The sequence below is a fragment of the Echinops telfairi genome, unplaced genomic scaffold (genome assembly GCF_000313985.2).
Source record: "Echinops telfairi isolate 266 unplaced genomic scaffold, ASM31398v2 ScPeMD7_7424;HRSCAF=8462, whole genome shotgun sequence".
Classification (NCBI taxonomy): Eukaryota; Metazoa; Chordata; class Mammalia; order Afrosoricida; family Tenrecidae; genus Echinops; species Echinops telfairi.
Genome location: NW_022111324.1, coordinates 93,340,157 through 93,366,907, shown reverse-complemented (window position 1 = coordinate 93,366,907; position 26,751 = coordinate 93,340,157). Strand labels below are relative to the sequence as shown.

Genomic DNA, 26,751 nt, shown 5'->3' with positions numbered 1-26,751 from the left:
CGAGGAACTTTGGGGCGACAGCACCTTATTAAGGCTACTTTGGTCTTGTTCCCACTTTGGTCTTTATTCCACGTCAAACAAGTTTCAAGTACCCACACAGCAGCTGACGGAAGAGGAGCACTTTTTGTCTGTCAGCACTAGGGTAGTGGTGGACAAGAGCCGTGGCGTGCTTGAGCTGAGACTCGTATATGCTGTTTGATTTGGCCACTTCTCTAGACTTCACGTCATTCGCCAGAGTCCTTCAGATCTAGACGTTCAATCCAGTTCTGAACTAACCTGGGCACGAATTAATCCTTTAGAAGACACCAGTCCTTCAACAGTGATTGTTTTCAAAATCATGGTATTATCATGTCCCATAACTGAGAGGTTTAATGTTAATTTCTATCTGGTAGTGAGTTTTCTAAGTATAATAAACACCAATTCCCACTAGCCAGAAAAATTCTTTGGTAAAAAAAGACCACAAAATCTGAAAATGGCAAAAAGATTAAGGCAAAAGCAGTTAAAACAAAAACCCAAGTTATGTTGAAATTAACTTGATGTCAAGCTCTTGTTTGGGAAATGCATATTTCAGAGGATTTGAACTTGGGCTGAATCAAAGGCTTGGACATCCTCCTGCAGAAAGTAAGGTACAAAACCAAACTCACTGCCATTGAGTTGATTCTTATTCACAGCAATACGTAGGACAGAGTGGAACTATTCTGTGGATTTCTATAACTGCAAATCTTTACTGGAGTAGAAAGCCTCACCTTTCTCCCACAGAGCAGCTGGTGGTTTAGAACTGCTGATCCTGTGGTTAGCAGCCCAACTCATAACGCACTACACCACCAGGCAGTATGAATTCAAGTTGTAAAACCTTTATGGGTTAATGAAAAGAATAAGATATAAATGGAAAAACTAGTTATGTAGGCAAAGAAAGTTGTCCACATGCAAACCAACATAAGACCTGAATCAAACCTGTATCAGCAAGTCCAATGCTTACATTTCCGTGACTTTTCTATTCTTTGAAGTGAGTTGGCAGAAATTCTATGTAGAGCCCGTACAGGTCATGTTACATGAAATTTCAAAGGTTGGAAGGGGGGAGTGAGGTAAGAGCAAAAACAGATGATTCTGACATAGGAACTGTTGACTGCCAAATTTAAGTATATATTTAAAGAGATTTTAGTCGTGTTTCCACAAAAATACTATTATCACTTATTTGTAAAAAGTACTTGCTGTATAAACTGCTAGACCTCAATTATTTTTCAGCTTTTTATGTTAAAGTCTTAACACAGGTAGTCCTGCCAAGGTCATATGACACTGAGGGATAAGGAAGGAGTTGTGCCGGGAAGGCTCTAGAATCCAGAGTTGAGATGCTAGAGATCAGTTAGGAGAAAGCAAGAGCCCATTTGTAATGCTTCCTCTAAGTTTTAAACAATTTTCATTTTACATCGAAGTACTATTAAGACTTCCTTTTCGATAGACTATAAAAAATCTTCCATGGTTTTTGGAGGATGGGGAAGAAGCTATTATTTGTTCGTACATTTTATGACACATTTCTTAAAGTGAAATATGCATGCTTAGCAAGCTATATATGTAAACTGCAAGTTGTTCCTTTGTCATACTAATGCATTAAATTTCTATACTGAAGTCCGATCAAAGGCTTTCAGACTCAATAGAAACAAATTTTACGGACAGTTCTTAAACTTTAATCTTATTTGAACTCTTGCCTCTCAGCTTCATAATGACATGCATTAGAGCAGGCGTCCTGAAACTACGGCTCCCTGGCCACATGTGGCCCGCCGAGGACATTAAAAAAAAAAAAGAAAAAAGTTTTATTAGGGGCTCATACAACTCTTATCACAATCCGTACATACAATTGTGTAAAGCGTACTTGTACATTCATTGCCCTCATCATTCTCAAAACATTTCCTTTCCACTTAAGCCCCGGCATTAGGTCCTCATTTTTCTCCCCCCTCCCTCATGAGCCCTTGATAATTTATAAATTGTTATTCTGTCATATCTTGCCCTGTCCGATGTCTCCCTTCACCCACTTTTCGGTTGTCCATCCCCCAGGGAGGAGGTCACATACAGTTCCTTGTAATCGGTTCCCTCTTTCCTACCCACTCTCCCTCTACCCTGCCAGTATCGCCACTCACACCACTGGTCCTGAAGGGATCATCCACCCTGGATTCCCTGTGTTTCCAGTTCCTATCTGTACCAGTGTACCTCCTCTGCTTGAGCCAGACATGCAAGGTAGAATTCATGTCCCGCCAGGTGTTTTTACCGTTTGTTTTTTTACTTCAAAATAAGATAATGTGCAGTGTGCATAGGAATTTGTTCATAGTTTTTTTTTTAAAAACTGTAGTCCGGCCCTCAAATGGGTCTGAGGGACAGTGAACTGGCCCCCTGTTTAAAAAGTTTGAGGACCCCTGCATTAGAGAATATAAACTCAATGCAATGAAAACATACTGAAAATTCTTTCTCACGCCCTTTATGGAAATAAGATAATTCTTAATCCTGGAGGACATGTCACACATGCCTAGTGTTTCAGGCCTTTTCTGTTGTGTCAATGCTCCATGCTCCCTTCCGAACCCCTCAAAAAGACGAAGGGTGCAGCACACTCCCGAGTTAAAACTACATGCAGGAGCGACACCCTCTGTAAATCCTTACAGTCACAGTGGAACGTGAAAAGCCAACCTGCTTAGAGACGATGTTTTGGTTGAAGGCTGAGTAACTCGGAGTGGGGTCATTTCTAGTCTGAACAGGTACCATTACCTCTGGGTATAGAATTAAACATGCCTGCAATATTAACATTTCTATTGAGAAAAGACTAATAGACAAAACACAACAGTGCTTAAAAACACCCTGCACCATTTACTCTTTGTATATACACAAACATGATGGGGAGTGTTCTAAGAAAGAGATGAAAAATCTTTAAATAGGTTGGGACTATTGGCACCAACACAAACATGGCACCCAAAGTCCAAAAATAAAAACATGAAAAATAATCACCAACTCTGAACAAAGTCTGGAAACCGTTTCAGAAGTAGCTCTGGAGGGGCTCTCCCAGTATAACTTCCAGTTGCTGAATCGTCTTTTGGCACTGATGTTCGACTTCTTCACATTCATCTAGGAAAAAAATAAAAATAAAATCTGAGTCCGTTTCTCTGCCTTAATTATCATGACCCGAGCTCTTGCATTCCCTGGCTGTCCTTCAATCAGAAGCATGAGAGGATGTGCCTTAATACGCAAAAAGCACCAAGGGACCTCTCCTGTACTACTACTCCTCATCCAGGCTCTGAAATGTGTATTTGTAAGCTGAGTAAGAACCTCCAACATTCCCAGAAATGCCTCCCTGGTAGTAGCTCACATGGTCCTTGGTCCCTCTCTACATGATAGAAACGAGAATATTCTCATGTTCTGCATCCTGCCTACTAAGATTTCCTGTTATTTTCTTGTGTATGTGGAGGGATAGTGCTTATGAACACATACCGGAGTGGTGCAAACTGGTTTAAACCCGAATTCTTCCTTTCCTATCATTAGCTTTGTTGCCTTTATTAAAGTATTTAACACTTCATGCCTCTAGCTTCCTGCTTTGTAAAATAGTGCTTGTGCTTCATTGGGAGGATTAATTGAAATAATTTATTTAAAGCACCTAACAGCACACTGAATAAATATTGGCTGTTATTAATAGGTGCATGCCCTACCTTTACCCTTAGTAGCCCTCACCAGCTAGATTTAGCAACTCCTTTTCCTCCCTTGTTGGGCACTAAAATAGCTATGAATGTTTGAGGCCAATTAAAAACTCTACTGTAGTCTGCTGTTAGAAAACCACAAATCTAAAGCTAGTGAAACATATGCTTACAAGCTCATTCAAACCATTAGCTCCAGTCTACTCAGACTATACATCAGTGGGAGTGGGTGGAAGACTGGAGCCAATTGCCAAGCACAGTATATCCACATTTGCATTATTGTTGGCATATCTTCACAGAACTTTACTGTATTTCATAGTTTGGAAATTACCTTCCATCAGTTCTGCTAAGAAAGGAATGGACTCTGGTAGCAAGACAATGTAGTTCTCCTTCAGTTTTTCAGCCAGTGCTAACACGGTAATCAAAGCAGCAAACCGAACCTGAAAAGGCCAAGAACAATGATTAAAAACGGGATGTCTTTATCAGCTGAGCTGAGCTGCAGCAAGTACTGTCTAAACGGAATGGTCTCTCTCATTTCGTTCTGCTCATTCAACTTTTACCTAGAGTACCTGTCTATGTAACAGTTTGGGATGTGGCTGTGATACAGGGAGCCATATCGATCAGAAGTTTTCAAGCTATGTTTTAGCACTACAGATGTTCAAATGTGAAACTTTAGTTATGCCTTAAGAACAAAGCAAAAAAATAAGATAGCACATGTAAACTCAATTGTCATGGAATTCCACTGCATCGTTATCTCCCACCACGAAGAAAAAGCAACTCACTGTTTTCATGTTTCGTGATGTCCTAAGACAAGAGGTTTGGGGACTTTAAAAAGTTGTTTATGCCCAAGAATATGAGCTTATGCTAGGAGTTCTTAGGCTAACAATTCCTTTTGAAGCAAAGTCCCTCGGGTTTGGGGACGGTTTGTAACTATGTTGAATAAAGATTTTCTTGATACCATTTGTGTAAGAACTTATAATTCAGAATTTGGAGGTTCATCCAAATAGCCTCATTTCCTAATAAAGTTATAAATTTGAACTTATAAATCCTATGAATAAAATGTTGCTTTGGTCTATTTTATCCACTGAGGTTCTATTAGGCTCAATCATTTGACCCTTGAGTATGGAAGGTTAGCTTCCATTCAACCTACCACCACCACCACTTAACTTTCACAAAATCATAACCCTAAAGTATACAATGGACATAAGGAGGGCTCAAACATTTGTGGAACAATTCTATTGTTTCCCCACACACTTTTGAAGCCTTTTATATAAAGGCAGTCCTCAGGTTGCAAAAGTCGAACCTTGTGGAAAAATGGAATTAAAAGAAAATGGTATTTTTCTAGTTTTTGGAGCCCTTTGTATATACAACCTATTAAAAACCAACCTCTACAGCTAACAAGTATTTTTTTTAAAGTATATGAGGGTAAGTAAAAAGATTGCTACCAAATCAAAATCCTTTATTAAAAATAATCAAAATGTGAAGTTACTGTTTCTTGACATACCCTCCCCTCCTTCTAAGACAAGCTTCCAACCTTATTTGGCCTACCACCCCCTTTTCAGAAAAGAAATTACTTCGCATCCCCTTGATAATTGTGCATAAGGCAAGGTAAAGTATAGGTATCTGCTTTTGCAAGCCCCCAGAATTGTTCCAGCACCCCCCAGGGGTGCAGTACTGCCCACTTTGGTAAACGGTGATCTAGGTCTATATGCTTATAAAGGCGGTGTTTGCACTTCTCTAACCCTTCCTTCCCCAAAGATGTATGCATCTGCTGGTTTACAACATGTTAAAGGCAGTTTTGACATCCTTGAGGGAATGAATAATTTTAAATGTGTCCTGGGCTTGGAGAACAAAAAGAAGGCTGGGGTGGATGGAGTACGGTTTCCTAATGAATTCTTGTAGTGCAGGCCTACTAACCTTGAAAAATTAGCAGGTGCACTGAAAAATCCAACGTGCAATTTTTTATCACCAATAACAGTTTTCCATTTTCTTAAAAATTCATCCTAATAAGCCAATATGATCATCTTGGGCCCTTCAAGAGAATCTATAAAGATTACTCCTTTGGAATCCCCCCAAATAGCTGGCATAACCTTGTAGGCTGACCACTCTGCCTTGAATTTAACTGGCCTAGCAGATCTCAGATGCTACTATTTTAACGGAACTTTAAAAAAAATTTTTTTTTTTAAATACTGTAAAAGCCCAGGTGGTGTAGTAATTACATGCTGGGCTGCAATCCACAAGACCAGCAGTTCAAAACCACCAGCCAGCCAGTCTTTGGGAGGGAAAGGAGACTTTTGACTCCTGTAAGAGCTAGTCTTAGAAACCCACACAGGCAGTTGGATAGGGTAGCTTTGAGCCAATACTGACTGGATGGCAGTGAGTTGTTTTTTCTTTAAATAAGACTAAAGTATTACTAAGAAAAATAGCCTGCAGCTACCCACTGACTGCTGAGACTTGTTGTCCAAACATGTTTTATCTGGAATTAATTCATACATGTTTGAAACTAGAACCCTAGTAGTGATGCCTTTTGACATACCTTTGTTCAATGGGTCATGATAACAAATGAGTGCTACCTACATATGTGCCCTCAATTATCATTATTATTTTATTAAAGATGTTTTAATGGTGTTTCCATTTTTTATGCACAGAACAAAAGAGTGGTGTTTAACATGTTCAGATGCAAACTTCTGCCACATAAAGCTGATCAGTAGCAATCCACCCCCCTCCTAGTTTCCCGGGTCCCCTCTCAGTTTGTGTGCAGTCCACAGTGAGTATGTGCAGCGCTGGGGTGTGTGATGAACACTGGCCACTTCCTCACCTTGGGCGAGGAGTCTCTTGTCTTCAGCAGAATCTGGTAGTTCAGTGGTTTCCACAGAGAGTCATCCGCCACAGCCACGGAGAACTGCCCGATGCACGGTATCAGGTGCTTTGTCACTCGCTCCTGGAACTTCTCGTCTCCCCCAAGCCTGTTTTCCAGCTGTGGAGAGTAAGAGGCAGATTGTAAGGCCTATTGCCTTGCATTTTCTTCTGCCTGAAAAACTCACTGTAAATAATGCTCTATTACCCACTAGCTTTCATGTTGGCAGGATCAAAAGGCAGCTCCAGTCTAATACTCAGTAGAGCACCTTCACCATGCCGAGACTTCTCTGGGCTAAACATACGGGGAACTCAAAAGGAACCGTGTCCTCTTTTCCCTGCAGCTCAGCATCTTGGATGAGTTCTTTCAGAGAGAAGCCAAGCTCTAAAACAGGGGTCCTCAAACGGCAGGCCGCCGAGGACATTTATCCGGCCCGCCAGGTGTTTTTGCCGTTTGTTTTTTTACTTCAAAATAAGATATGTGCAGTGTGCACCGGAATTTGTTCATAGTTTTTTAAAAAACTATAGTCCGGCCCTCCAACGGGTCTAAGGGACAGTGAACTGGCCCCCTGTATAAAAAGTTTGAGGACCCCTGCTCTAAAACATGCTTGAGAAATCCAATTTAATAAAAATTTTATAACGAGACATCATGCTTTCCTTAAAAAAAGCTCAACAGCAGAATTCCATAACAACACTATGACGAGTTAAATCCATGAAAAAAAAATCAATTTTGAAATACAAAGTTCATTAAAAATACTATTTTAAAAAGCTCACGATGCCTAGTACCCTCATTTTAGTATATCTGAAAGCAGCAAAAATGACCATGATGGCTTTTTCCGCAGGGAAAACTGACAGTTACCTGATCAATAAGGGGCATCATCAAAGCTTCTGCTCTCTCTTTACTCAAAAAATGCCGAGTATCAAAAAGACAGATTTTATATAAACAGTTCAAAATAAACTGCAACAGCAAACAGCACTTTTCAGGATCCTTTTCAGAGTCAAAAAAAGCTTCATCTGCAGACAAGAGCAAAACATGAAGTTTTGAAGTTTCCACAGTTTAAGTTTGAACATAAATTGAACATAGATGAAGTTTCCACAGTTTAAGTTTGTACATAAATTATGATCAGTAGAAGGGCAGGGCAGAAATCAATCATAGAAGCTGGACAAACGCAGAGCACACAGGAAGGAAACCCCAGGCCTCATGTACAAGAGATTGCTTCTGTTACAGGATCCTAATGCTTACTTCAGCAAGTTAAATCGCCCAAATCACGAAATTGGTTGCATATTAACAGAGAATAGACCAATCCTAATTTTAACGTTCAAAGTTCTTCCAAGGTCTTGATGTTGATCTTTTTTTTAAGTTACAACAAACATGTCAATGCCTGAAAATGAACTCTTGGCCTTGGATTCAGCATCTGTGACACCTTGTCTCTGCGTACCTCGCCATGTCTCGTACTTATTTGTGTAAGGCACGGGAGCCCTGGTGGCACAGAGGTTACACAAGGTTAGCAATTCGAAACGACGAGCTCTGAAGGAGACAGATGAGGCTTTCTACTGTTGTACAACGGGCGGGGCTACCTGGGCTACAGGGTCTCAGAAATGGCTCAATGGCAGTGAGTCTGGGTTTGTGAGTGTTTGGAAGGCACACACAATACCAGGCAGGCACAGACAGAACGGAAGTGAGCTCACCAACCTGTTTTGGAGATGTTCACCTGATTTAAGGTGTCAGCAAAAGGTTTCACTAAATGGCCAGCAAAGAGAGTAAAAAGTCCCTTCAGCTTCTCAGCAATGCAGTCTGCCAAGTTGTAAAATGTCAGCAATCTGTCCTTCGGGGCATCTTCTGTCTTGGCCCAATCAAACAGCTAGAAAGACAAAGTAGTATCCATTTCACCTTGAACTGGAATGGATTCGATGGCAACTATGCGTTTTACCAATCTTGTAGCAGAAGGATGCGTGAGATGAAAAGACTGACCTTAAAGAAGAGGGGTCTGAAGGTGACTTCAGAAAGCTTTACAATCATGGCTACTAAACAGTCAATGATGCAATTTTCGGTCTTTCCAATTTCCTCCAGATGATTCTGAAAACGAGGGGTCGACATATTAGGGTACTGATATTTAGCTCTCAATTATTTTGACAAGTGTTGTTTTGAAAGGTGACCCATTCAGGATTTTGAGGGGGGGGAAATAAGCCGACCTCTGAGTGCTGTGCTCTGAAGTCCAGGGCCTCTAAGAAAAATGTGGTGAGCTGAGACTGGTGGGCAGTAAGGACATCCTTTTTCATCACCCCAATGTGCTCCTTCAAGATGCTCATAAACGGACCCATGTGATCCTACAACACAAAAAGGACGCGAGCCTGCCTTATTATTCTTAGTTTAGCAATGCATCTGTGTAAAGGAATGAACCGTACTCCTCGTGTGAACATTTAAAAGTTTGAGGGCCACCCCCTCCTCTCTGAAGTCTCATACCTTCCAGTTCTTCTCAACTTGCTTGTATGTTTTATTGATGGCTGGCAGCAGGACGCGGGGGGACAGCGTGGTGGCCAGGGTCTTTTTAAGAGACGTGAGACGGACATTAGCCTGTGAGGCCGAACCCATCTCACTAGTGATTTTCTCCAAACAAATCACCTACAGGAATACAAATACAGCTGTCAAGGCCATGGAACACTCTTCCAGAACCTCCACACACTCACAAAAGGCTAAGTGAGGACCGCAAGTCCAGTCAAATGCTAGTGCTTAGAAAAGGTTCCGTGTGCTTTAGTGTTGCACAGAATTCCTGAAAAGCCCACTTTCACCTCTGAAGCTGGAACTGGGCCAATGCCTCCTTTTCAGGTGGGAGTGAGGGAGAAGCACACAGCCCCTCCCCAGGGAGCACTCGCCACTGGGGATTTTCTTAGAGGATGGGGAACCCAGGGCTGAGAGAAGAGTCCAGTTCTTGCTAAACAATCTATCTAGACAGCTTTCTCAGATGCACAAGACCCTTCTGTAAGAAGTCCGCATCCTAGCCCTGGCGATAGAGTAGGTGAACCAGGCATGTGATTGGTACCACAGCAGTGCAGCCCCACCCTCACAGCAGCAAGTGACAGACAGCGGCAGTGGAAGAGTTAACAGCTAGCATGAGCGAGGGCGGCCATCGGCAACCCCTGGCTTCTAACACAGTAAAAGACATGGTAGGATTTTGAAAGTGTTCACATCCTAACGGGGGCACACTGTTTTCACAAGTGGTAACAGGCAGGTCGGACACCTGAACACCGAAGATCCCATGCAGGGAGAAAAGAAGTACGGTACATTCTGCAACACAGAGATAAACACCTTAGGCCAAAGTGACCCCATCCTATCAATTTCAGAAGGAAGCCGGAAGGGTGATGAACAAGAAAAAGAGGCACCTGTTTAAAAACAACAACACGCCTTTCAGATCTAAGAATCTTTCTTGGCACACAGGAACAGAAAAGTTACGGGACAAATCAAACCAAGAAGTCTGCCCTTTTTCACTTCTAACTCCTTCCCAATCGGAGCCCCAGCGATGCAGTGGTTACGGGTTGGGATGCAATCTGCATGGTCGGCAGTTCGAAACCACCAGCAGCTCCTCAGGAGAAAGACTGAGCTTTCTGCTCCCACAAACAGTTACAGTCTCGGAAATTCACAGGGGTGGTTATGAGTCAGCAGTGACCCCCAAACCTCATGCTGTCGTCACCACTGCTTACCTCTGACAGGACTCCTTCTAGGTAGGGGCTGATGAAGTGAGGGAGGGTTTCGACAACCTTCTGCAGGGCTGCCAAGGCACTCAGCAAGTAGACCTCGTGGGAGACCAGCTCACTAGTGTTTTTCATGGTTGCCAACAACGACGGCATCAGGCTTAAAACAAAGAGTAAGAGTTTCAGAGCAGTTCTAAACAGAGACTGGAGAATGGAGTACAGCTAGCACATTATGAAAAAAATGCCAAGAACAAAATTTTGTCTGTTACATCCCTATCGCAAGTCTACAAAGCCTGCCTACACATCTCATGTGTCCATGGTTAGATGTCACTGAGTCAAACCCCAATTCATGGTGCTCCCAGGTGCTCCCAAGAGCAATGAATTTCTCATCATCAGTGGTACTGTCAGCACTGATTTTAAAGACAGCAATGACAAGCCTTCAAGTACAGACACTTGTTATGGGCCAGGCGCTGTGCACATAGCCCTACAGGAAAACCTATAAGGCTGCAGAGCTAGTACATGCCAGTGTTAAGGAAGACCCAAGGCTCTCCAGACTTCTGAGCCCGGGCAGCATAAACAAATGGGAATACTGTCCCTTCCAGTTGAACAAATCTAACTGTGCTTCTATGCAAGGCAGGCTTTGGCAGTATGTGCCAGAACCCCCGTGTAAGTGCTCCTGTTCTGAGTCCCGAGGAAAGTACCTGGGTAGCTGGGGTATGGACAGCGCTTCCAGCGTGGCGGTCACCTCTGCGATACACAGCAGCGCACTGCCCAAGACATTCTTCTCCTCCTTCGCTTCCAGTGTGATCAATTTAACTGTGCTGCTCAGGACAGGGACAAATGGCTCTGGATTTTCTGCACCAAAATTTTTACACAAAAGCTTCAGGGTATACAGCGCTGTCTGTCTGTTTATTGCTTGATCTTCCAACTCTCTGGCTTTACGCTGCACAATGGCCAAAAGGACTGGGACTAGTTGGAGGAAACGGTGAACCTAAAGAGGACGGCGGAAACCTCCAATTAATTAAAGATGCACACAACTGCTCTGCCCCTTCTCCACATTGCTCGAGGCCATCGACACGGAGGCCCAGTCTGATGGCTCCACGACCTGCACAAGCGTCTCTCCTTTGTTCGCTGACACACAAAGGCTTGGATTGAGAGAGGCTTGCAATTGTACTCAAGCTAAAGGCTGTACCGAGGAGCTAAGAAGTCCGTTAAGCTGATGTTCCATTCCAAGAGCTCCTATTGCGCACATACACGATGATGAGAATTACCATCACAATTTTAAAAACACATAGCACTATATTCACACAATGACATACTTCAGTTTTAAGTTGCCCCTCGGACGGAACTTTGCCCTGCATTCACTTACAAGTTTCTTCTTCCAAGACACGTTCTGCTGCAGCTTGTTGTTCAAAAGGTCAAGTGCTTTCCGGCGCACAGATGGCAATGGGTTGCCCAACAGCCCTCTGATGACAGGAATGAATGTTTCCGTAGGCAACAAGGCATTGACCTATCAACCAGTTTATATTACAAAAAGAACATGAAAAGGAAGAAGTTCAATTTGGATTATGAAAGACTTCTGTTGATTGTACATATCCTAGGGATCAGGCATCATTTTAAGAAACATTTCTTTTATCACTCTTATTGAAATCTTACAAGCATGCATCATTTGTTAAAACAATTTATTTTAAAAAAAGAAAGAAAATGATGCCAAGAATAAGCAAACTGGTGAAGGCCATCTAATTAAATAATTTAGATAGACTGAAATAACTTTCCTAATTTCCAAGTCAGTGATATTTCTAATATACCACATTATGCCAGCAAAATAGACCCCACCCTACAGCTGGGTCTCTCTGACTCGCGGAAACTGCTGTAGGACATGGGAGAACTGTTCCTAAGGGCTTCCACAGCTTTGACTCTCTATGGGAGCGGACACCTCACCTTCCTCCTGAGCAGGAGCTCATGAGTTCCAACTGCCGGCCTCTCTCGGTTCAGCCCCTGAACATTGATCCAGTGTGCAGCCAGGGATCCTAATATGCCCCAGGCACTACCTAATATCTTTATAGTATATTACACAACTGAATATTGAAAATATTTTCTGAGGCACATGTTCTTATAATTAGAGAAGCAATCCCCTCCCCCCCAGTTTCTTTATAGGCATGAGCTGTTTCCAAGCAAAATTGAGCTTCATTATATTAAGCAAAGATACTGCTAGTTTATTCTGAAAACTTTCAGTCAAATAATCCACAATGACATAAAAATCAATAATTAGGGGGAAAGTGGAACCCACCTTATCTAACATGTCGTAAGCTTTACTAAGAAGAGCTCGCCAAAACTTCACAGTCAGTTTGTCTGCATTTTTCTCCAAGGACTGGGCCACAACATTAATATAGCCAAGAACACTTTCCAACAATCTAAACGAGAGGAGATGTGTTTCGCAAACAGTAGCAGCAAGCATTTAAGCACACACTTATTCCTTCCTCATGCAGATTGTTGCAAATAGAAAACACAATTTGGTAATAAATTATTCTGAACTACATGGAAAGAAAAAGAGCAATTATCATTACAGAAAAACACCAACAGAAAGCAAACAAGCGTCTTTCTCAGGGAGAAAGATGATCCTGTCTCAGGCTCTGAGTTACTCAATCAGTGACTAGTGAGCCCGACTTGTGTTGTACAAGTCGGGGTGCCCAGGGAGTTGTGGCAGTGTCTTTATCAGAAGCACACTGCACACACACGCCCCAGCCCTGAGTGTACTGAAGGATGAGGCAGAAGAACTTGGCACTGCGGAGAAGAGTAGCAGAGAGCACAGACAAAGGAAATGGAGAATCACAAAATAGACGCGAGCAGTTAGGCAAAAATCTAGTCACAATACTTGTTACAGGGAAAGGGCATTGAAGGATATGAGACCCAATGGTGGTCGTGGGACGGCGGTTCGAGGAGGTACACAGAAAAGTCAAAAGGTTCATTTTGAGGATGTGGCAGGAAGGAGAATTTTTGTATCAAAATTCACGACGACAGCATATGATTACAATCCATTGAATAAAATAACAATGTATAAGCTTCCACAGAACTAAAACACCGAAAGACCCTGAAACATTAAAAGACACTAAACCAGGTTAAGGCAAGTATACTTAAACTTCAACACCTTATCACTTGGTTCTCCCATTTGATCTAATTCAAAATTGTTTCTAGTTTTTAATATTTTCTTTCTTTTGGATCGAAGCTATTTTGTGTTTTATTTTGTTATTGTTGTTGGGTGGGGAGGGAGCATGTGGTATGTTTTTCTTTATATGATATCCAGGATTGGTAACTCTAATGAACCAGTAATTGGATTAATAGTCTCTTAGGATTATGGCAGGGGAGATTTTTTTTTTTGGGGGGGGAGGGGGGTCACAAAGGGCAGCTAATAATAATAATAATGTGTCAAACTATTAAAAAGAAGAAAGCCCACAAAACACTACAAAGATGTGACAACTACATACAAACAATATACAATCCTTAAACAGTCTAAAAGATCAGGGAGTGGTGTAAACATATTGTGCGGACAATTAGGGAACTGGAATATGAGCCATCGATTGGATAACAGTATCGCATGAGGGGCTTCCAAAAGTTCAGAGGAAAATTGAAAGAAGAGATAAGGGAATTCCCCATGAGCTTTTAGAAGCCCCTCTGATCAACCAAACGCTCTAGCAGTGCAATAATCCAAGTGCCCAGCTGTTCCTCACAGGCTGGAGATTCGAACCCACCAACGGGTCCACAGAGAAAAGATACCATGACCTGCTTTTGTAAAGATTAGGGCCTAGAAAACCCTGCGGGGACGTTCTACTCCATCCTATACATTCAGAACTGAGTTGACAGCAAGGAGCTCTTATTGTTAATTGTTTTCTGACTTTCATAACTGTACTGCAATTTTACAAGAAAATGCTTTTTTTTTAAAAAGGAAACAAATTTCTGGATTTAGGGGCAAAAGGGCTACAACTCTCAATGGTTCAGTTAAAAATTCTCTGCCAAAAGTATGATAAAGCAAATATGGCAAACATTGTTAACAAGTGGTAAGCCTGGGTAAGGAGCATCAATAAGCCAGGTTAGCACATGCTTAGGGCATCCATCACTTGTCTAAAGCCAAGATCCAGAAGCCAAGCAGCAAGGACAGGGATAGCAAGTGCCATCGCTGAAGGGAACGGGGCAGGGCACTCAATGAGGGCAGTGCCAGCTCCAGTGCTCGAGGCTGCACGCGCTGAAAATACAGTTCACGCATGCTTGCATGGGCACCTGAGCAACAGACTACCACCTGAATAACCTTTCACACTTGTCTTCGATGGGCTGTTACTGTATGACTGAAGCTTACTTTCTTGATAGATCGCTTGGGACTATCTATGTACAAGTTCTGAATGAGCACAGTGAAATATTCTGGAATTCCCATTCTTTTCAAAGTTATCTATAGTTTGTTATGATCCATACAGTCAAATAAATGCCTTGGCATCGTCTATAAAACACAAGCAAGCAGCGTTCCGATATTCTCTACTTTAAGCCAAGACCTATCTGACATCAGCAATGATATCCTTTGTTCTACATCCTCTTTGGAATTCGACTTGACCCTCTGGCAGCTACCTATCAATGTACTGCTGCAACCTTTGTTGGGCGATCTTCAGCAAAATTTTACTTCCATGTGCTTATCAATGACACTGTTCTACAGTTTGAGCCATCTGTGGGACACCTTCTTTGGAATGGGTAGAAATAGTAATCTCTTCTAGTCAGTTGGCCAAGCAGCTGTCTTCCATGCTGAAACATTTGAATTGGTTTCATGTTTTTTGGAGCCTTATGTTTGGCTAATGCCTTAAGTACAGTTTGAACTTCTTCCTTCAGCATCATTAGTTTTTGCTTACATACTACCTCCCGAAATGATGAAACGTTGACTAGTTCTTTTTGGTAAGAGTGAATCTGTATATTTTTTCCATCTTCTTTTAATGCTTCCTGCATCATTCAATATTTTACCCCATGAATCTTTCAATATTGCAACTTGAGGTTTGAAAATTTTTTAACTTAAGATATGCTCAGCATATCATTCCTTCCTGACTCTCTACGTTAGGTCTTTGCACCTTTCATGATAATATTTGTCTTTGTCTTCTTCTCTAGTTTCCCTTGGAAATTTTCTTTCGGTTCTTTGACTTCATCCTTCTTTAAGCAACTCTACGATCAAGAGCAAGTTCAGAGTCTCTTCCGACATCCACTGTGCTCTTCCCTTTCCTGTCCTTTGAATGACCTTCTTGCATTCTTCATGATGTTCCTGATGTCCTCCCTTGGCTCATCAAGTCTTCCATAACTAATGTCCACTGCGTCAAATCTGTCAGAGATTACCTTGAAATTCAGGTGGGCAAGACTCAAGACTGCTGTATGACTCATTTAAGCAAAATTGGTAAAAGTAAATTTTTGGTTGTGGGCGATCAGAGAATTTTCTATTACGGTTGAAACAACTAAGTTCACTGAGTCATCATCCTTGTGGAATATATGGAATAATTTTTAAAGAAAATGTGGTATATAGCAAAAAGTCTTGGTACTCCACAGCCACTGAAAATGTTATACTCCAGTGCGTCTCATTACACTTAAATAGCATACATTCCATTTGTAGATTCTACTGCTAATATTATAGTTGCATTTAAAAGAAATTATAATAAATAAAAAAAATTATATTATGAATAACTAAGACAAACACAAAACAATGGACCTAACAGATAAAGGAATTTTTCCATGAATGTTTTGAAGCCTCTTCAGATACAGATGTTTACATAAAACTCACATATCTCATTCACACGTGTTAGTCAGAGAGGGGCACTACAGATTATTGGTGCTTAGGGCTCTTACAAGCCTTAACCCAGCCCTGAATCTGGGTATAGAGGGTTCTGTGTACTATTCCTTAAATTTGAAATTATATCTAAATATATATCTAAATTATATCTAAAATTAAAAACAAACAGAAAAAAAGAGTAAACATACCTCTGTTCAAGGCCTTTTAAAACCTGAGGACCACCACTTTCAACTACCTAGTTTTTAAAAGAAGAAACAATTAGAAAGTATAAAAATTGATTATTTAAAAAAATTAAAGATGGTTCAATGAAACCCACCTACTTAGATATATAGTATCTGATAGTATCTCTTTGATCCAAGTACAGATCATCCCTATTTACTATAAAACCTATTTCCTCTTAAACTAATTGTATTCTATTTTTTGATGTTCGTAAAGTAAAATAAAGATTCAGAAAAATAGAAAACAATGATCATTTAGCCACCTACTTCTATGAGCTCCTAACTGAGCTAAACATCACACACAAGGCTGTGGTCTCCTGGGTTCTTGTTCTTGGTTCCCCTACTACCCTCGCTCCAAAAAAAAAAAAAAGAGGCACCACCCGAGTTTGCTGTTAAATGTTATCAGAGAGTATATATCACTCAACAACAGGTCCTGGTAATATTAGATTTTTTAGATAGATCTAATTCATTCATTTTAACTGATAGTGGTATTATTTGCTATGTACTATTGCATATTTACCTGTTGTTAGACATTTACTTTATCTCCATTAAAATGTTTCTATTAATATTGCTTAAAAATAACACCGTTTTATTTCTCCCTAGGCATCCAGGCAAATGTTTGCAGATAGTAGTACATATCTAAGAGAGAATTGATCAACTGCAAGGGATGAGCATTATCACTTGATACCACCACTTGACCCACCCAACTTACACGACGCACCCCCGCACAAATTACCACATCCCCATATCCTTGCCACTGTTAACTTCCTTAAAATTTATGAAAATTTGAGAGCACAGTGATGTTTCATGTAACCACATTTTTCCTGCTTCATGGAGTTGACTCTGATGCACAGGCCAGGGTAGAACAGCTCATTACGGTTTCCAAGGCTTAATACCTTGTGAAGAGCAGACAGCCTCGTTTTTATCCTACGGCGCCTCTGGTGAGTTTAAACTGCCAACCTTACAATTAGCAGCCTAAAGCTCATTCCATAGTGCCACTGGGCTCTATTTAGGGAGGTAGAAATCTGCTCTATTCTTTGCTATCTCCAGTGAAAAATGAAGCATTTTGATTTTATGTATAGCAAAAATCTTTTCCTCTTTCTTTTTACTTCATGATTTTTTTTGAACTGAAGCTTTTAAATTATTTTAAATTATTTCCTTATAGTAATCTTTTCCTTGGTATTTTCTTAAAAGTTCTTAATTTGTTTCAATTAAATTAGGTTTAAATTAAAATTTAATTTAATTTAGGGTTTTGGGGGATATATGGTATGAAATCAGACTGTTCTTTTTTCCCCCAAGTGGAAAATAAATTGTGTCTGCTTTAGAAATGTCCATAGATCTCTTGCTCTCCATTCTGTAATACATCTTGTCTACATTCCTTGCACATGCACAGTATATTTCTGGGCTTACAATTCAGCCACATTTATCTGCTTAGATTCATACCAGCGATACCCTGCCCTTTGTATTTTAGGATCAATTTGTCATGGTCATTAAAACAAAATGAAAACAAAAGACACCCCAAACTCGGTGCAACTAGGAAAGTATGTTGAAGTTATAGATTCGCCTGGGGAAAACGGACAGCTCTAACAATGAATCTTCCTATTCAGGATCCTACTTTTCCAACGGGAAAAATGCATCCTATAACAATGAAAATTCTAATTTTTTCTTAAGTTTATTCTTGGTGCATTATAATTTTTTACTTTTATATGGGCTTTTTTCTACTGAGTTTTCTAGTTGGCTGTTAAAGGTGTATAAGATTAATGGTAGCATAATGTAATAATATGCACACAAAAAAAACTCAGTAAGCATACCCGATAAGACAGTGTCTATCCTGATCTGTACAAGTAACTGTGGTGCACAAATTATTAGTTTTAATAATTTATCATTTGATGATTCTTTTTTCTAGTTCTTAGTATTTCATTCCATCCCTTTTATAGAAATGAGGAGGCATCTTTATTCTGCCTTCGTCTAAATTATAGGTTTGCTATAGTTATCTTTTATCAAGCCCCCAAATTCCCATCGATACTATATTGCTAAGAGGATATATTTTTGTTTAGAAATCATGAATGATTTTTAAAAAATAATTTCTCCAAAAATATTACAACTATCATTTGGTTTCTCCTCTTGGTCTGTTACAGTTCTACAGCATAACAGACATTTATTTTACTGTTAAAGCAGTCTTGCATGTCTGGTCATACATTTTTTCCTTTTTGTTTCACATTGCTTCAAACAGAAAAGTGCACAAATCATATATGAAGAACACAACACCATCACAGAAACGTACACCACCAGCTGAGATTATCAGAAGAAAAAACTGGTAACAGCACTTCCACGTTGCTCTCTCACGACTCCAGCCTTCTTGCTCCTCAATTCTCTCCCCACAGTGAGTCCTTTGATGTGTTTGAACTGCTGACCTTGCTTTGAGCAACCCAACATGTAACCCACTATACCACCAGGGCTCCTTTTTACCTCCTAGAAATGGCAGATGCTACCATGACTATAGATGGCTTCTGGTGCAACGATGTTCTTGCCTTTTTGTTGGGTATATACCACTTGAGGTCCGTGGGTGGTATGAATGGTTTGTACTTGACAGCTACCCAATAGATGGCTGTTTGAACTATGCCACAGTTAGCTCTTCTTGTAGAGCAAAGCCAGTGAAACTCAGTTCTACTGTGTAACATAGGAGGTCCTCAATCACTAGAATTGACTTGCTGGCAATGGATCTGGTTACTGCCCCCTCCGGCCTTTATACCACTTGAGAATGTAATGACTGAGTCACACAGCATTTACATATGTTTAACCTTATCATGTAATGGCAAATAGCTTTTGATGGTAAAGCATACTATTTTTTAAATTTTATTTTTAAAGGTGTGTTTGGCTCTACATTTTCATGAGACTTCTGCCAAGCTATTTTCACTAGTTTAAAACACAGTTCCTTTAGGGAAAAAAAAAACATCCTATCACCAACAACATTAAATGAACACACCACCTTTCTGATAAAATGATTAGAAGCCAGGAGCTGAGACATGAAGGACACTGATAAAAATTTAAAATGCCGTAGTTGCTTGCTGCTGTGCGTGTCGATGCTGAAAATCTGTAGTGTTTCTTCTTGCGACTCACTCTTATTACATATTGCTTTCGAAGTGGTTTCTGAAAAACAGCAATGAAATAAGTGACCTCAACCTGAATCCTCAGGATATACATATAACAGTTTTAAAGTGCAGCATGGCGCTCACACATTGCCATCAACTCAATGCGGTGTCATCGGACCCCCGTGGGTTTCCGAAACTGCAACTGTTTACGAGAACAGAAAGCCCAGTCTTTCTCCCAACAAGCTGCTGGTGGTTTTGAACTGCCCACCATGCAGATCACAGCCAAATGTGCAACTACTGCACCAGCAGGAGTCCTCTACAGCATGGTTAATGGGATATCATTTTGAGAAAGATTTATTCTTTTATTGTACCCACAGGTTTTCTTCTTCTAAATCAATGAAATATTTGAATGTTTTCTAACTGTATTTACTAAGAAAGTACTCAACAGCCCTGAGAAGGTGTAAGACAAAACAAGTACAGAATAATACAGCAAACACAGTGATTGAGACAAGCAAATAAAAGGAAGACAATCAATGTGCATCCCAAACATTGTGCGCGTGTGCGTGTACACACACACCACACCACCCCCACTTCCTTCCCCACCCCCACTCCCTTCCTGGCTCTGTTGCTGACAAGCAGGTGCCTGAGTAGATGTAGCATGAGACCTGGTCAAGGAGAGCTGATGAGGTGAACTTGCCACACGGAAAACAGTTCCTGCGCTGTCCACTCTCAGGACTTGATTTCGAATGCACCTGGCTGTTCGGCTTCAAAGGGTGGAGAACTAAAACTTTTCAAAGCATCTGCCCCATACTAATTAAGTCCCTGTGGTGCTGTGATCAGGTGGTACGTTTTAAATTGTCAGTCACTGCTAGTGTGCCATGTCTCCCCCCCTTCTTTTCCTGTAAATGAAAGCAGTAAGGCAAGATCCAGTAACTCAGTGCCATTGCTGGTTGTCCCAGTATAACGTATTCACGAAGGCACTGAAAAGAAAACTACTGCTGAAGACAATTAAAAATTGAATCCAGCAGTACAAAGGAACTGGGAGAAATTCAAGCCAGATTCAGAAGAGGACATGAAGTATCACTGCTAATATCAAGTGGATCGCAGTTAAAAGAAAAGAATGCCATATCGATGTGTACCTGTGTTTAAGTGACTGTGTAAATGAATGTGTGCATCATGACAACCAATGGATAGCATTGAGAAAAATGGGAATTCCACAACACTTCACTGTGCTCATATGGAATCTGTACATAGACCAACAACAGGCAGTTATTTGATACTACATGGTTTAAAATGTACATCTTTTCATCATACTTATTCAATCTGTATGCTGACCAAATAATCCAAGAAGCTAGAGATTAGGATTGGAGGAAGAATCGTTAACAACTTACAATATACACATGACACAACCTTGCTTGCTGATGATTTGGATTATGTACTTACTGCTAAAGATCAAAGATGGCAGCCTTCACTTTGGATCAATAAACATCATGATAAATAAAAGCCTAAAGTTATCAAAGATTTCAATGTACCTGGATCCACAATCAACACTTATGGAAGGAGCAGTCAATAAATCAAAAGGTGTACTGCAAAATCTGCTGCAGAAGACCTCTTTAAAAATGTTAAAAAATAAAGATGTCACTTTGAAGACTAAGGTTTGCCTGGCCCAAACCATGATATTTCCCATAGTCTCATAGGTATGTGACAGCTGGTCAATATATAGAGAAGAATGGAGAACTGCTGCATAGGAAATAGTCTATGGACTGCCAGAGGAAATAAGAAAGTGCTGTTGAAAGGGAGGGTGGCAGGATGCCTCTCGTGTACTTTGGATCGGTGATTATTATTGTATGTGATCAAATGAACAATTACTACTTTTCAAAAAGTTCTTCCAAACATGCACCATGGATCTGAATACTCGCCTGCACTGCACGCATCTTAGCTTTCACATTGAACAATAAACGCTTACCTTCTTTGTCCTCTGGCAGCTGCGTTAGGTACTGGAGGATATTCATCAAGCTTAGCATCTGATGCTGAACACAAAACTCACAACAGACTGAAATCCAAAATTCAGTGTCTGCCTCTAGCGCAGCATCCTGTAAGGAGACAGGAGACAAAGGGAATACTGGTCAAAGCTAAACATGCTGCCATCGAGCCAATTCTGACTCAAAGCGACCTGACAGGACAGGGTAAAACTGCCCCGATGGCTTTCCCAGACTTTACAGCTTTACAGGTATAGACAGCCTCAGTTTCTCCTATAGCTGATATCACGGTATCTATCAAATTGACACTCATTAGTAAACACAAATAAGAGGGAATGTCTAGAAACATTCCTTAGCATGTAAAGTCACTACATACTTATGTAGGCATGTATGTAGCTTATGGTCATGTATCACAAGATGAGTAACAGATAAAGTACTCCTTACATAAAGCAGTCCATTTATTTCATTATGAGGACATCATTCCCAATAATTTGGATTACGATTTTCAGCAGAACCAAATACTTCGTTTTTATAGCAATAACAAGCATGTTATGTCTCCCCACCCCAAAATGGTGCAAATCTCTCCTGCATTTGTTTCCTATATATGTTAAGTGGGAGTGCATTATTTTTTTTAAAAAATGTTATAGTGGTTTACTCTATCATGTACTACCATGCGGATAATTTTATTTTTAAGTCTAACAGTGTATGGCTGTAATGTATTTAAACTAGTTACCCACATCTAGTTCTGAGAAAAGTCAAACCACCTTTGGCAGATGTTTTACTGTGACTAAGAATATTCAGAGTGCCACAGGTTCTGAAAGAAATTTTAAAGAATAGTAAAAAGTAAAATATTATGTGCAAACACTGTGAAATATTGAATATTCAGCATAACCAGCCCCACATTCAGGCTGAAAATTATCACAAAATCTGTGTAATCATTTCCTCTCTACCCCCCCACCATTTATTCTGACCTTTTCTCCATAGGCAGCTACCAGCACGGTTTTAGTGACGTGCTGCTCACAGAGCAGCAGGAGGAGAATCCAGAGGAATCTCTGTGCGCCCAGGGTATCCACAAGCTGAACCAGGATGGGCAGGCGCCTGTGCTCTGGCACATGTGGCAGTGCATCCACAAACACATTAATGATTTTCATCACAATTTGTTCAATGTTTCTTGTGACTTCTAGAGACGCTCCAGCATCAGACTGTAACACAACAGAGACAATGAATAAGAACAAAGGACCCACCACCAAATGAGTACATTTCCACTGTAGAAAACAAAAAAGGTTATTCAAAGAACTTTAATAAGCAGAGTCCAATCAATCAATTAATGGATAGTCAGTGAGTAGCAACTATGTCCCAGCAACGGTTTGGTCCCCAGGTAGGTATGAAGTATATGATTTCAGTGAAGCCTGATCCAAAGGAAATTTATGATCTGCACAAAGCAAATCAGACACGTGAACAGGTGACTGCGGGAAACCAAAAATGGCAGGTGCTAAATCCGTGGCACTAGAAGCTTCTGGAAGGGATGCCAAGATCCACCAGGACATACAGGGTGAGACAAATGGGCATCACCTTCATAAGCAGAAAGCAGAATAGGTCAGTAATCCTTTGGTACTTTCAGAATAAAATTCAAAAGGTTTTACTATGGTTTGGTCTTCAAATATATTTGTTAAATACATATGTATATTATATGCATGAATGAATGCTTCAAACCTGCTCTTGGCTGAACCAAGCACCCAGAATTCTTCAAGCACACTGTGAACGTTTTCAGATGATATTCTTTTCTCAGGCTAAAGACTTGGTCAGTTCATTAATGAAATCTTATTCTCCTTTCAAAGGCTATTTCCTAGGAAACTTTCTGGTTATCCAAGGACTTTTCCCTATTCTTCAGCATTTTTCTTTTAAAAACTCATCATTTTACTAGGGGGCTCTTACAAATCTTATAAAAATCTAACACATTTTGGTACCAGGAGTGCTTCTAGAGAAACAAAATCATAAATATGGGCTTCTTAAATTGGCTCTCCTGCCTGATTAGTCTTAACACTAGTGATGCTACTTCAACATCCCAATGCATGGTTAAGTCTGCTACTCCTCCTAATCCATGGTGTGAAATAGCAAAAATAATACCTAAAGTAGCACCACTGATAGATGAGGTGCTGGTTAAAGGACAGGCTCTGAGTGATAGTATATGTGATATTTTCCAGGAGTTTTGTAAGGATGACAAGTATAGGGAAGCTGGTTGGCTTGTCCTTCTTACAATGGACAGTGTGACTAAGGAGAGGGATGACCTCAGAGCCTCAAAAGCGCGCCTCAAGTGAAGACTAACAGATTAAAAAACTTCCTTCTGTGCTACAAAGGAGAGCCTTCTCTCCTCTAGTAAAAGAGCTGACATTGCTGAGAATCGGGTCCAGAGTCTCATTATACGAGTGGCTGAATTACAACGGCAGCTGAATTGCAGATCTAGAACAGTGTCAGAAACCAAAGTAAGGGCATTGATTGGGAAAAGTTGGGATCCTGAAACATGGGATGGGAACATATGGGCTGATGATCCAGAAGAGGAGGATACTGAGCCCTTAGAAACAATTGACCCAACCCCAGTCAATAGATCCACCCCACTCCTGGTAGCAAAATATGTTAGACAGGGTTCTCTAGAGAGATAAAACCAAATTGCTGATAATTTAATATATTTATTTATAAAGATAATTAGATATAAAACATAAGAAATGAACTGTTAAATTATATACAGATAAATATATAACACAAGAAACGAACAGTTAAATTATAAAGCAGTACAAATGGCTCAGTGCAACTCACTCCTGTGAGAGAGAGTTGTGAGACACTAGCAGTCCTTAAAGTCTAGTCTGCTGCCAGGTCTTCCCCTATATATAGAGAGAGCTAGGCTGTCTCAGCACAGCAGCCAATCACAAGGCAGGTCACCAACCACCAGTCCCCAGCTCCAGAGATGTCTTAAAGAGACCTCAACTTACAGCGACACAGTTCACAAGCTAGGCGTCCCACAGGTAGTGTAGCCTGTAAATTGAGGCACAGAACAAGCAAGGCAGCCGCACACTGGTCCGATGATCAAAGAGTGAGAGACAAGAAAGGCGAGGCTCACGGAGCCATTTATCTCTCTGCCCTTCAGTTAATTGCACTTGTATTTATCAGCCAGGCTGGCACAATAAACTATCTCAAATAGTATTAAGTCGACTTGTAAATATGTTGCCATCAACATTTCTAAAACAATTTTTCTACTTAAGCCCTTGGTATTAGCTCCTCTTTTTTACCTCTCTCTCCCATCCTCATGAATCTTTCATAAATTATATTACTGTGATTTCGTGTCTTACACTGTCCGTTGTCTCTTTCACCCACTTTCGGTTATTCGTTCCCCTGGGGCTGGGGTTATATATCCAACCTTGTGATGGGTTCATGTTTCTCCTCCTCTCCTCCAGACCCCCCATCCCCCAACCTCATGATATCACTACTCCCACTACTGTTCCTAAGTGTTTTATGTCCTGAATTCCATCTGTTGAGTTCTTATCTGTACCAATGTGCGCACTCCTGTCTAGTCAGATTTGTAAGGTAGAACTGGGTCATGGTAGTGGGGGAAAGGAAGCATTCAGGAACCAGAGGAATGATGTATGTTTCGTCAATGCTGTACTGCACCCTGATTGAACCGTCCCTTCTTTGTAACCCTTCTGAGCAGGAATGTTTTGGATCTTTTGATACCTGACACTCGCTTCTGCGAACACCTCATAATCACACAGGCTGGTGTGCTTCTTTCAGGTGGGCTTAGCTGCTTCTTTAACTTCAAGCCTTTAAGATCCCAGACTCTACATCTTTTGATAGCTGGGCACCATCCGCTTTCGTCACCACATTTGCTTACACACCCACTTTGTCTTCAGTGATGGTTTCGAGAAGGTGAGTATCAAAGCGTGCCAGGTTATTAGAACAAAGTGTTCTTGTGTTAAGGGAGGCCTTGAATAGAGGCCCAAAGTCCGACTGCTATTATAATACTTATTAACATATAAATATATGTACATTGGCCTCTATCCCTTTCATTATAAATTAATACATTTACATATATACAAACCTATAACTACACCTCTATAAATAGCTTTTGCCTCCTATTTCTTTCCTCCATTTCCTTTCACCTTCCTCCTATCCCACTATCATGCTCACCATCCATTCAGCTCTAATTCCTCTCGGATATACGTTGTACTGGATCAAACCCCAACAGGCATTATATGCCCTCCTCACCATCAATTTTAGATCTCTTATTGTTCCTTTATCCCTGAGTTTGTTGCTGCCCCACTCCTCCTCCCTGCCCCCACTCTCCCATGTCTCCCGGAACTGGAGGTCCCACTGTTTTCTCCTTGGCATTGTTCGTCCTACCTATCTTATATAGACAGACACAGGGCAAAAGAAAAAGAAAACCATTTACAATCTTAATTTTAACTCCTTGATTACTTAGCACTTACAGAATGTTTGGTAAATGGCTGTTGAATTGCATATTTGCCAGTGTAGTTCTGAAATGTGCTATCTTCAGTTTATTACAATGAAGCTAGATCCCACTGAATGATATTATTGTGAAATTGATGCAATGTTCTGAAACATAAAGCAAAGATAATTTCATTTTGTCCTAATAAGATATTTTTATATTTATACACTTGCCACAAAATGGGACGGGCTGGGCCCCAGTCTCAAATGGCTGCCCCTCCCCCCAGAAGAATTTATTTCACAGGATGGCACTGAATCCGCAGCTCCGGGAGAGGGACCTATCTGATCGGAGCACACAAGAGCAGATGACAGGGGGAGGAGGAGAGACTGGAGCACACCCTGGCCCACTAGGCCTTGAGGACGATGACCCCAATTAGGAACAGCCAGTCCACATAGGGGCCCACATGGCCAGCCCCACTATGAGACATGATGCCCCTCACTGACCCATGGCCCCGTGGGGAACACCAGAGACAGTGTGGGAATTACACCCGATCTGATCCCGCCATACCGAGGCAAAGCACTGGGGGAGTGCAGCGGAACAGCAAGGGAATGGAGCGGCAAGGTCCCCAGGGAATGCTGAAGGCAGGCTTTGGGGGCAGGGCATGGTGCCCCAACAGACTGGACTAGAAAATCCTCCTCAAGGTCAACGATCCTTGAACTAACTACAAGCTTTTCTTTCTTGGTGTGTTTTAATTTGTTCTTTGTCAGTGGTTTGTTGTTGTTGCTGTTTTGTTGTACACTGTGGCTTGGTTTTGCCCGGTCTTGTTTTTGTGTATGTTATTATCTCTGCAGGTCTGTCTAAATAAGATAGGCTGGATGAACAATCTGGAGGAGAAAACAATGGGAGAAGGGGAGGTGGGGGGAAAGGAAGTGGTGTTAACAAACCCAGGGACAAGGGAACAACAAGTGATCCAAATTGGTGGTGAGGTGGGTGTGGGA

The 26,751-nt window shown here is 41.0% G+C and overlaps 1 protein-coding gene across 2 annotated transcripts in view; it reads right to left on the bottom strand.

Annotated features, from left to right (window-relative positions):
- Positions 1-2,833: 2,833 nt before the first annotated feature.
- The window catches only part of HEATR1 (HEAT repeat containing 1), a 76,492-nt gene continuing 52,574 nt past the window's right edge, over positions 2,834-26,751 (bottom strand). For both annotated transcript variants that reach the window (XM_004712186.2, XM_045297878.1), the window contains exons 30-45: positions 22,287-22,517; positions 21,303-21,429; positions 19,234-19,394; positions 16,215-16,261; positions 12,508-12,631; positions 11,587-11,727; positions 10,919-11,208; positions 10,227-10,377; positions 8,992-9,150; positions 8,721-8,855; positions 8,500-8,604; positions 8,221-8,389; positions 7,387-7,541; positions 6,490-6,648; positions 4,003-4,111; positions 2,834-3,108 (exon numbers count right to left, since the gene is read on the bottom strand). In XM_004712186.2, the coding sequence (XP_004712243.1) occupies positions 3,020-3,108; positions 4,003-4,111; positions 6,490-6,648; positions 7,387-7,541; positions 8,221-8,389; positions 8,500-8,604; positions 8,721-8,855; positions 8,992-9,150; positions 10,227-10,377; positions 10,919-11,208; positions 11,587-11,727; positions 12,508-12,631; positions 16,215-16,261; positions 19,234-19,394; positions 21,303-21,429; positions 22,287-22,517 (2,352 nt within the window). In that variant the 3' untranslated portion in view covers positions 2,834-3,019. The remainder of the gene's footprint in view (positions 3,109-4,002; positions 4,112-6,489; positions 6,649-7,386; positions 7,542-8,220; positions 8,390-8,499; positions 8,605-8,720; positions 8,856-8,991; positions 9,151-10,226; positions 10,378-10,918; positions 11,209-11,586; positions 11,728-12,507; positions 12,632-16,214; positions 16,262-19,233; positions 19,395-21,302; positions 21,430-22,286; positions 22,518-26,751) is intronic.